At 35.8% G+C, this 12,043-nt stretch overlaps 2 protein-coding genes across 5 annotated transcripts in view; one reads left to right on the top strand and one right to left on the bottom strand.

Annotated features, from left to right (window-relative positions):
• The first annotated feature begins 1,263 nt into the window (after window positions 1-1,263).
• GPSM2 (G protein signaling modulator 2) overlaps window positions 1,264-12,043 on the top strand; it is a 39,038-nt gene continuing 28,258 nt past the window's right edge. For 2 of the 4 annotated variants that reach the window (XM_062497829.1, XM_062497824.1), the window contains exon 1: window positions 5,567-6,210. The gene's annotated coding sequence lies outside the window, so the exon portion shown is untranslated. Of the gene's footprint in view, window positions 1,316-5,566; window positions 6,211-9,063; window positions 9,116-12,043 lie in introns of those variants that run through there. The other 2 variants (XM_062497828.1, XM_062497826.1) reach the window with 2 other exon arrangements.
• Window positions 1,311-11,469, bottom strand: AKNAD1 (AKNA domain containing 1). The gene is given in 17 exon segments (XM_062497823.1): window positions 1,311-1,434; window positions 2,055-2,202; window positions 2,275-2,309; window positions 2,311-2,351; window positions 2,354-2,370; window positions 2,991-3,072; window positions 3,912-4,022; window positions 4,109-4,231; window positions 5,485-5,570; window positions 6,884-7,047; window positions 7,706-7,832; window positions 8,178-8,311; window positions 8,799-8,858; window positions 8,950-9,101; window positions 9,200-9,329; window positions 9,647-9,706; window positions 10,396-11,469. Coding segments are annotated over 17 exon segments (2,667 nt in total). The 3' UTR covers window position 1,311.

The following is a 12,043-nucleotide window of genomic DNA, read 5'->3' as shown; positions in this document are numbered from 1 at the left end:
CAAAAGGTTTAGAACAAGCTGTTCTTGTGATGTGGAGAGATTTCTGTGAAAGAGAGCAAACTTTTTTTTTTTTTTAATTGCATCTAGGAAGCTGCAGCAATTCTTTCACTTATTAAGTTCATTTGCAAATAACAGGGACATTCCAAACATTAAACTAAGTAAAGCAAAACCAGGGATAATAAGCAGAGGCAAATGAAACTGTGAGGATATACAGTAAGAGGCTAAGGAGGAAAAGAGCTGAATGGTATTGCTGGCTGTGAAGGGTGGAAGAAGCCCTGAAAAAAAAGCCACTGACTCAGGCTAGTGAGTAAGTGGCACATGGCAGTGAGTTTAGCAATCACTGCTTGTGTGAACAGAGTCTGGATTATTTCTGTATCCACCACTGAAGAAATTGCTCAGATTTGCCTGAAAATGACTGTCCTTATTAAGGAATGCTGTGGCATTTCTAATTTGGTTTTCATCAGTCCTTATGTACTTTGCCTTCAGTGAGTAGCATCCCTGACAAAACAAGGCTGTTAAGTGCTTGCTTAATCACTGCAGTTAAATGGATGTTAGAAGGAAAATAATAGATTACTTTTCTTGGCTCACTGAATTTCTACAGTATTTTAAAATTTTCCAACCTACTTACCATCAGCTAAAATGTCAAAGCCAGATATATCTGACAAGTTAAGAACATGACATTGAAGGAACCAATTTAATTGTTACAAATACATAGACAACAAATGGTGTAATTCAGGCATTGCACAGAAGATGTTTCTTTAACAGACAAAGATGTTTCTTTAAAACAAAAACTCTCAGTGTAGGGCACTCTAAAACCAAAATAATTCCAAATGTTGACTATGACTTGGTATGTCAACGTGATGTTTGCTCCTGGATACAGAGGATGTTTTCTCTTGGTGTGATTAGGCAGCTGCTGTTGAAGTGTGGGAAGAAATTATTTGTAGTAATGACTGAGCTTTATTCTCACACTTGGGAGTGGGGGGAAATCCAAGTCAAAGTTAATTTTGCTTGTTTAAGCCAATTTTTATTAAGCTGTCTTAAGTGAATACTTAGGGAAGGTACCTGTACACAGTAATGGGGATTAGCCAACCTACTAAAGACTTGCAGTAGAATTTATAATTTGTTTTACAGTTCAAAGATTGAGTGTAAATGTGGAATACCTGTATGCTCTAGTTTGGTTTAGTACCAGTAGGTACAGACCAGCTGACAAAGTCAACTAGCTGACTTTTTCATCTATGTGTTTATAATTTTATTTCTGCAGAGATACTAACACTTCAGTATGAACCAGCAGAACAATACAGCATTTGAAAGCTAGGTAATTAAAACTCTTTTAACTTTAGCTAGATCTTCTGAAACTGCTTGTACCATTCGCTCTGTAGCTTTCTTCAAACTGTTTGCTGTCTCTATGGCATGATCCAGAGTAGAAGTTAAAATCTGTTGGAAATAATAAAATGTACCCTTATTAATAGTGAAGGCAAATGTATATACATAGGTACTGGAAAATGGTGATGTTTAAGGTTCTGTCCATGATTTTCACTCTGAATACATGGTGAGAAGTAAAAATTGAGTCACGTGATAGACTGCTCTGGGATTCAGGTTGGAAATATCTGTTAATTATTTCTCTCTTTGTATTCGTTTGAACCGAGGGAAATGTACACCTTTTTAATGTATCAGCTCCAGTGTGGTACATGTTTTTGGTACTGAGAAGGCTTTCTTGAGGTTTTGATTGTGGTTTGTCTAGCTAGGCTTTGTTTCAGTATATGAAACAATTCTAGAGATAAGATCCAGTGCTTCCTTTTGTTCTGTTTCACCATTTATACAGCAACTAAGATGCACAATAAGCCTGTACATACCTGTATGAAGAAATACACTAACATACAAGCTAAAATGCTTGGGGTTTGAACTCCCTCTGGTCTTACCCTCAAATGGACTACATATGCTTAGGCTGTAGTAATCAGCTTGCTAAGGTTGGATTGTTGTACAGGGCCGTGATATAGGGAGGTAATCCTTTCAAGAAGGTTGTGTGGCTTTTAATTTTCACTCCAAAGTCTTACATTTGCATAGGAGTCATTGGCATTCCTGTCTCTGATGTTGATTGCATATTTTCTTTGGGCAGATTTCTTGCTGGGTATGTATTGATGTGAAAGGGTCATTTTATCATATGTGCTTGAACAGCAGGTTTTGGCAGCCTCAAAGGATTTCCTAAAGATAAGATACATAGAATAAAATACAATTTAAGTAAGAAAAACAACTTCTAAACTATGAATCACATACATGCACCTTGATAGCACTCAGTTGCAAGTTAATTTTATGGTGAGTAGAATTTTCCATTGAATTGTAAAGCACAGTCTATCATTATTTGTGTTCTGTCTGCATTGCAGTAAGACAGAAAATGTTCTAGGATGCAGAGTAAGGAAATTTCTCATAATAGCAGCACTCTGCTGCTGCTGCAACTTTTGGTGTTCTATGCCATTGATTCTCAAGTGCAGCTGCTGTACTTCCAGGCAATTACTGCTATTGAGCAAACTTGTCAAAAATCTGTGATAAAATTTGTTTGCATTGCAACTTAGTCTGTGCTACTGTTAGGCATCCATTTTATTTCTGTCTCACAGCGTAATTTAATGTTAACAACAATTAAAATTAGGATTGTTACTTATAGAGAAACAGTAGGTAGCAAACAGAGCTGCATCCTAATAATACAGCCCTGCTTTTTAATCTTTGAATGAGAACATCCTCTTAAAGTGAAATTTTTTTCATGAGTAAATATGTCAGCTAAAGAAGTTACATTTTCACCTTTCATTAAAAAAGGAGTGAAGAACAAATTTAAGAATTGTTCACACATGTTCTTCACTAAAGAGTGAAATTCTAATATTCAACATGCACTGTGAAAGATAAAGTATTCTTCTTGTTTATGATAGCTGGTGTTTTTTTTCATGCCAAATCTTCAGCAGTGGGGTTTTATGTTGTACATAGTTATTGCTACAGCTTACCTTTCATGAAGTCTGGTTACAACTTCACCTGGCAGTTCATTTTTTTGAGCATTTTGAGTGGAGATTCTCTTCTGTGAATAAGCTGCAGTCATTGAGGCCATGTTTAAAACAACAAAAAAAACCCACATATTTTTCTGTGTATTTTAACATTTGTTTTCTCTTTAGCATAAATGAAAGATCAAGTAACTATCATTGCTGAATAAAGCTTGAATATGTTTTTTGTAAATGAGGATAGATTAACCTTTTTGTGTTTGCTCTTGATTTTAGCTGGCAAATGGAATGCACATGGTTATTCAATTTCATACAATGAAAGACTGCAGTGGGTAATGTAGAATAATCAATGTCATAATCCTAATAATTATATTAATATTTCATTGATTTGTAGTTTCACAGGATTGCTAGAGACAAATAGCTAATTTATACTTTCTTCTAGATGAAATTTTGTATTTTTCTTTAAGCAATTTTTTCTTCTTCTAGAGAGAGAGTCTAAGTGACTTTAAAAGGCACATGTTCAGATGATCAACATTTAATTTTTTTTTCAATTAGGCTGTCCTTGACTTTGCTGCATGTCACACAATGAAGGTAGATCTTGAATTTTCTTTAGGACTTGTTTATACTATGTTAGGCAATGGCTAGCACCATAAAAATTGGCACAGTAATGCCTAATTTTCATATCCTTTTATGTGGCTCTGCAAAATGAGATATTCCTACCATAAATAAATACGAAAGGATTCCTCTCATAAAGAATCAGGGAAAGTTAAATCTGTCGTGCATGGAGATTAAACTTGACCAGGTGTGCAAAAGTTAGATTTACAGTGCTAATGATTGTTTATACTAAATTAAATGTGGCCTGGTATGTACAGTGTGGCCTTCTGCCCCTTAAAAGCTAGTCTGTGTTTGTTAATTACGCATCATACTTACAGGATGAACCAGAGCTGCTTTTTCTACGTAAGGGACAAGACTGAACAGACTCTTTGGAATTCCTGAGTTTTACTTGATCTCTGCTTCCCCTGGGGCATCTGCACCTAAGTCCTGGAAATAGACAACGTGTGGTTTAGAAAACCCAAACTATAAGCAGTGTTTCCTTGTAGATGTTAATATCTTTGCAATCACTGTACCTCTTCTCTCTCCACATAATCTTGTATTTAATGATTTGTAACTTAGAGTGTCACAGTTGACAAGGTCCTTGCTTTGTGAATCATTACAAGAATAACAGGCTGAGTAGTCTTCTGAATCACTGCCTAAAAATCAAAAAAATAAGTTAAAAGGGTCTGAAATATGAGAAGCTTTGAAGCTTCTTTGAAGCTTCTGAAATATGAGAAGCTAATGTACTGAGGTAATTATTTGGCTTTCAGCACCATAATTTCAGAGCCTTTTGCTGCTATTAATGCTACTGTAATTTGAGGAAGAACTTTTCACCCCCAGGAGAGTGGGGGTTGAATTCAAGATTAGTTTTCAGCCCTGTCTGCAAGCTTTGAATGTATTTTTCTGGTGGTGCTTATTTTCAGACCAAGCATTGTTGGTTTTGATTTTTTTTTTTTAATGAAGTTCTCCATCTTCCTGCCCATAGTGTTATGGAAACAGTGCAGCATAATAGGAATGGGATGAGAACTTGAGCGGTTCTAGTATGGCACTGCTTTAACTATTGCACCAACCAGTACAAACAATAATCCCAGAGTATTTTATTAAATTAAAAGGATTTCACAAAAAGGTCAAGGACAACTGATAGACAAAAGGTAAGAAAACCTGTATATTCAGACTTAAAACGGAATGTAGGACAGCTCGTGCTGTTCTTCCTTAGTTGCTGGCTCCTAAAAGCTTCAGTATATTCTGCAGTGGAAAGGTAAAATTGTTTTTAAGCAGTAATGAAGTTGAATCTGAAAACTGAAAGTGGAAGTACTGATACAAAGTGTCTCAGTTGTCAAGCTTAGAACCATCTTCTAGAACGTGAAATAAATGTACATCAGAAGAAAAAGCAAAAACAAAGCATTGTGTGCACATCACTGTCATGCTTTTGAAATTGTTAGCAGTGGCAATATTTGGAAACTTATCTGGAAAGCTGAATAAGATTTATAGAGTAATTCAGGTTGGACAGGACTTCTGGAGGTCTTCTGATTCTGTCCCCTCTCAAAGTAGGCCCAACTTCAATGAATTTGCTTAGAACCTGTCCAGTTGAGTTCTGAATATCTGAGAATGGAGATACCACAGCTTCCCTAGAGCAAACTGTTTCGGTGTTTGACCAAATTCAACGTCATTCATTCATTCACATCTAACTGAAAATTGCATTGTAACCTGTCCTGTTGCCTCTTGGTCTGTCAGTGAGAGTTCCACAGTAAGTTTGACCTGGTGTTCTTCTTAGTTGCCTTTTTATTCTTAGTTAACATCTGTTAAAACTACAATTTTCATGTTGAGATGTAAAGGGAATGTATTTCTTCACAGGATTCCCTAGCAGGTTTAAGCAAAGTTCTGACCTTTGTATGCCCTCATGACTTACTCAGGTTGGTATCTGATAAATCAGTTGGTTGTCTCTGCACGAGGAGTGGAGGCGTTCCAGTTTTTCCTTCCTGGATATTTGTATTTCTTTGAGCATGAAAACAGAATATTTTAATTGTATCTTAGTATTTCTATGATGAGACTTTAAAACATCTTATACTAATGATTACTTCTTAATTGAGAAGAAATCAGACTTACTCACAGAAAGAACTTTACTTGTATCAGTTATCTGAAAAGGTGGTAAGCAGAAGTTTAAATTAATAATTAACCAGCTGAAAAATAATGAACCGTTTAGTTAAAGGACACATTCTGACAAAAGCACCCTAACTTCCCACATGTTCAAAATGCTTAAAAGTAGAGGTGTTGATAATCCTGTATTGGAATAGTAAAGTAGTATGAAATCTCAGATACATCCATCTGTTACCACTGACAGTGTTTTGATACAACACGTTAAATAGGATTTGGTTTCTTAGTAACTTTGAGCTGTTATTTAGGCTTTAATTTGATCCCTCTAGAAAATTAGAGAATATTTGAGGTGTACCTTCTGAGAGAACATGAACAAGGTTCCTAGTTTGAGTTATTTGATACGTATTTTTAACTTTGGGTGTACAGGATTTCCAAGTTGAAAATTCTCTCCAAGTTGGAAAATTTTCTGCCCATTCATGAGCACAATGATCAGAAGATTGAACCAATATTCTTTCAATACAGAGAAAAGAGTGGAAGCTAGGTGAGTTTTACTAGACAGCAATTAATACCTCTCCTGTAAAATCACGTGACAGAATTAGGTTAATATGACTGTGTTCTATGCTGCATGCATTCTTTTCCCAGAAGCCCTGCTTCTCTACTAGAACTTAGTTCACTTCTCTTTTTTTGACCTTTGATTGATTAAGGGGAGACCATTTATTTTATTTTTCAAATCTCACTGAGATATTTAACACCTATAAAATGCCTCCCAGGAGGATGGAGATGGTATTGAGAATTTTCACAAGGTTTTGATTGTTGACTATATAAGGATATGCATCCCTCCCTTTTCTTGTTTAATTAAAAATACCACACAAATATTGCCAAATTATCCTTTACTGGCACTGTACTGACTAGTTATTCACATCCTGAAATTGTGTGGCTGTCGTGAATTTTATACAGAAGTATCATTTAACTCCCAGGTGAAAGTGATAGTGGTGTTTTAGTTTCAGAAAATACTTTCAGACTCAGAAAGATAGGAAGACCAGGTTAAGAAGAATTCTTGGATATGTATTTATAGAATTCTGTAGAATTTTTATTCTGGAAATATTTGTGTTGCTTTTCAGAGATTTCAGTCATCCTAATTTTCTTAATCAGCAATTAATTTTATATTTTTTTAAATAAAAACTTGGAACAGCTGTTTCCAAGTTTTCACTTACGTGTGAAGACAAAGATGGCACTTTTTGCCTTCTAAAGAAAGTTGATTTGTTGGTGAGATTGCATCAGTTGTCTGACTTCTTTCTCCCTCATGGTTCTTGTGAAGAAATGGAGTTTCAGTACCTCTTCTTTGTGGAAGATCAGCGGTGCTTGAAACTGCCGAGCTCTGTAAAAAGTAACAAAGCATAGACACAGGTGTAGGTGGGCTTTGCATTGCAAGGAGTGACTCGCACCAAACGCCATCTCCTCAAGTTCTCTGGCCATTTTTCTCTGAAGCCCAAGTTACATAAAACATTGAATGTGAAAGCATTTGTTGAGACTGACCTGTAGATTTGTAGAAGGCAGTAAGAATATTTTTTTGGGGGGGGGGGGGGTGGGGAGAGTGTGTACGTGTGTTTATGATCTGGGAGAAAATATTACCATTCTTAGGAGTAAACTCCATTTTCTCTAGCACAATACTGCTGGGTCTGCTAGTGATTCTGCAGATTAAGATCTTGGACAAAGTAATTTTTCCTCCCATGAAATTATAGTGATTGATTCCCCAAAACAGCTTTGCAGAAGTTAAGTTAGCTACTCATATTTCCTTACTATGAAATAAATGCTTTTGAAACTGGAACTAAGAACATTCAGTATAGTTGTGTTTTTATACTTAGATTTTTGTTACAGTTAATTACATATTGTGAAGTTAATATTTAATTTAAAATATTTTCTTTTGAAGTGACATGCTATCTAAAAGCATCATGCTCTTACTAGAGGAGAACATAAGCCACACACCTGCACTTAGGAAAACAGAATAATTGTAGTCTTTAATAACAGTCAGTTACCTCACAGAAAGACTGGGCAGATTCACAGGAAGCCAGCAACGATGACAGGCTGCCTTTGCTGCCATCGATTTGTTCTTCAAGGTCTTCAAGCAGCATGCCAAGTCTGAATATTCCTCCTTCCACCCTTCTAAATCCAATCACAACCCACAGTTACTTAAAACTCTCAAAACTGATCTTTTACTTCTTACCATGATAACTGTATAGTGGACATCGCAGTACATTTCCCATAGGAAAAAATCAAATGTACAGAGTTGACAGACTCCCTTTAAAATATTTGATAATAATCAAATAGACATCCCAATTACAAGCAGGATATATAAAGCCCAAGGAGAATTTTGGACAAGCAACCTTTAGTTTACCACATTAAGATACTATTTTCACTTCAGGAAAACTCTAATGGATAAATGAAGTAAAAGCTGTAAGACAGTCAAAGAAAATATACTGATGTACTACTTAGCACTTGTCTTCTAACCTCTCAGGATCAAACTCTCCAAGGTTGATAGGCTTGTCCTTGTAGTTCTGCAGCTGTAAGTTGTGGTGCTCCTCTCTAGCTTTTAAATAATTTCTTTCCAAGGCATCAAGGTATCTTTTCAGTTGATTTAACGCCTTCATCAATAAGAAATAATTCAATACAAAATGTCATGATAACTTAGCATAAGTAGCTATCACTATGTCTTGCTATGTAGGCCAGATGTTATTTGCAGTACTGTTGGTAAGAATTTTGGTAGTTCTCTGAATTGAAATAGGACTGCATATTGTATATTCACCTAATACTCTCTGCTGCTCTATTAAGTCCGAGTAAAATAATAAAAATTATTTTTGAACTGATGCCCTACATGTCAAAATTCCTAACTTACATGGCAACTTCAGGCCTTCTACTAATAGTGTCAAGTCGGAATGCTTTAAAGATTTAAGAATTTGTCTGCGTACTGAACACCTTCATTTTTGCTTCCTAATCTCATACCTTCAGTCTGAATTGAGAAGAGTAAATATCCTTTTGAGGTAAACATCAAGAACCTTGCCAGAAAGCTGTTAAGTCTACAGCCATTTGAAGGTGCATTTCAGATAGCTCAAAATATATAAATTAATTTACCAGATATTTGTCTTGTAAAAAGATTGTTTCCTGGATCATATGCTTAGAGAAGTCTTCTACCTTCAAGACAAAATATTAGACCTGTATTATATTTAAACAAATTTGCCAAGTGAGTATGGAGTTTGAGTGTATATTGAAACAAAGCTCTTACTTTCTTAGTCAGTTGCTCTGTCTGATCCTTTAGTATTTGAGACATCTTTTCTCCTAGTGTTAGTTCTGGCAGTGAATCAGAAGGATTTAGACACTGTGCTTCTACTGTCCCAGCTGCTAGTAGTGCTGATGCTGCTGTTCCAGGCTGCAGTCCTATGGAATACAAGGTAAGGTTGATCAATTGCAATTCCAGTCCAAAAGTGTAATCAGTTTCCATTAGTCATTTGCATAGTTACTGTCATTTTATTTACTTGCTTTAAGCAAACCATGTGTAGGTTGTACAGGGACAGGAGCTCGTAATGTGATGACATCAGGTGGTGTCTCAGTGTATCCTGAGGAAATGGCAATGCTGGCATTTGCCAAGTCTGGCTGAGGAAGTATCTGTTAAAATGAGAACCTTCATTATAGATACAATGTACAGAACACTTATGGACTTGGGCAAAAAACTTTAACTCAAAAATATAAGTATTAATGAAATGTTTATTATAACAGTACCAGTTTTCTGAGCTGATAGTTAGATGTGTAAAGTGTCTCATTGGATAAATACTTAAAATACTTCTGCTCTATATTGTGAAAATACAGAGGATTGGTATAAATGGGAAATACAACATGAAGGTGACAAAATAATTTTAGGATATAGTCATAGTCCTAGAGGTAAAGAAGAATGATTTTAAAAAAATGTATTTTGAGATATTTACCTTAGGATTAAATCTCAGATGGTCAATATGATTCTGGATGTCAGCATGCTGTGTCAGCATCTCATTTGCAGCCAGGAAATAATAGGGAAAACTATTAAAACTTGTGTCTCAAGCAATTTCCTAAGATGTAAATCTAGGAATGGAATTAAGAATCTGTAAAGCTCAGTGAGTGAGCTCCATGTCAGGGCATAAAATCAAGCAGTAGTTATCTAATTACTAACAAGCTTTAAAATAAATTCACTACAGTAACAGAAATGTTGAAAAAGATCCTTTAGAAAGAATTGACTTGTCAATGCATACCAGTCTCAGAGTTGAAGAGTGTTAGATGTGAAAAAAGGCAAAGATGTTTTAACATGGGCACAGTATAAAAATAGAACATTGTTCTTAAAAATGTATTTGAGGTATTTTTTTGTAAATTTAAACATTTAAATATAACACTAGAAATAACAATTTATAGGGGATTTCCTGATGATTTGATAGTATGTTTTATCATCACAAACAATGCTCCAGTGTTAAATACTGGAATATTAAACAATATTCAGCCTTTAAGTAATTGGTAATGATAATTCTGTATCAAGTCAGTCCCACAGAACTTTGTGAAAGCAGTTTTTGAGTCAAATAATGTACTCAGTAATACTTACAGAGTGCCTATAGAGCTAGTCATGTTAGATTTTATGGGACACAGAATATCTTCTTACAAGAAACCACTCTTACCCAGTATGAAGAATTTTTTCAAGCATCCTAATTACCTGTATCTGTTGCAGCAGTTCTGAAACACTCCTTTCTTTTTGATTGTCTACTTCAGCAGAATTGAAGTAATTCTTATTTTCCAAAATGTTGTTCCCTTTTACTGATTTACTTAGCAAAATAGGAGAGGGTTTTGCTCTCTCAGTTGAAGGAACTGTAATATTGTCAGGTTTTTTTTGTACTTTAACTTCTGAAGCAACTTCAGAGAAGTCAGGAAGGCAATAGTGAGCTTGCCCTTGCCCATATTTGAGCTCACAGGGTGAAACTGTTCTCTTAAACAGGGCTCTCTCATCTTTCATGTTTTGAAAGGTGTGTGTATCTCCAGTCCCATTAATCAATTGAGAATATTCTTGTCTGTGCCCACAATGACTGGAACAAAAAATAGGTTTATTTGAAACAGGTCTCTTTTCATTTAATGAGTTTCCATTCTTGTCACGAGCCTTTATTTCTTTGTACTTTTCGAAAGGATACTCCTCGGAGCTCATTGCCCATTGTTCATGTTCTAAAGGGCCTTTGTGTTCTGAAGGCTCAGGTTTGCTCCCAGTGTCATCGATACTTTCAGTAAAGGACACCTCTGGCATTGTCTCACATTCAATGAAGTGGCATGTGCTTAGTAATTCTCCCCTAGAAAAATGACGCAGGAGGACATTGGACATCTTGGAGGTAGTTACATGTTCATTTACATGTTCTTTGCTATCTGGTTTACTGGAACTACCAACAGATAATTCCTTCTTAAAGGAAACTTCACTTCCAGGCATTTCAGTTGGAACTCCACTTGTTCCTTTGGTGCCTCTGTGATGACTAGAGAATTCTTCGGGCTGTAGAGGAGTTTCATAATTGGCTGCTGCTTTTATGTTTTTGTCATCTTCAGAACAGGCTAAGTTTAAAATTCCAGAAATATCTTTTGTACAACTACAGGCATTCAAATTATCCGAATTATTGTTGTACTTACAGCTTATTCCTACATCTTCATAATAATCGAAGTAATCTTCTCCCTCTTCAGTTGCATCTGAAATTGAATTATTCATTTGGGCTTTCATCCAGTCTGACAGTTTGCACTTTTTTGTAGTCTCCATATCCAGTTTATGTAGAATATCAATGCCATTGCTTTGCCAGTGGTGGACAGAGCTTTTATTATTTCATGGATCAAAATCTGGAATGTATGATTAATAGTTATTTTATACTTAAATATACATTACAATAATACTTAGTTAGCTATATAATTAATATTTCATTATCTCCCTACAGTAGGTTTTTTTAGAGCAATCGTACTGACATGGATGCTTCCCCATTTGCACTAGTGTAAGTCTGCGTTAAGTGCTGGAGGAAGCAAGACACAAATGACAGAAGCAAGGGAGCAGCAGCTTGTCCTTGCTCATTAATCCGGCTGTAGTGGTAGAAACAAAGAAACTTAGTAGCACTCGTGGCTCTGTTACCAAAGTTCAACCTCAGGCTGGAAAAACCCAAACAAATCGCCCAGCCCCTTTCCCCCCCGCCTTTCCTCTCACCACTCTAAAGCGTTTTTTAGCTTACGCTCCAGAGAAAGATCACAAACTTTTTTCCCAATTTACTTCTCGTCCCCGTGCATCAGGTAAAATGCAATTAATTAGCAGCTCAGCACCACGAGCTGCACTGTTTCACCTTACGTAC

The sequence above is a fragment of the Cinclus cinclus genome, chromosome 8 (genome assembly GCF_963662255.1).
Source record: "Cinclus cinclus chromosome 8, bCinCin1.1, whole genome shotgun sequence".
Classification (NCBI taxonomy): domain Eukaryota; kingdom Metazoa; phylum Chordata; class Aves; order Passeriformes; family Cinclidae; genus Cinclus; species Cinclus cinclus.
This window is presented reverse-complemented; position numbering and strand designations above follow the sequence as displayed.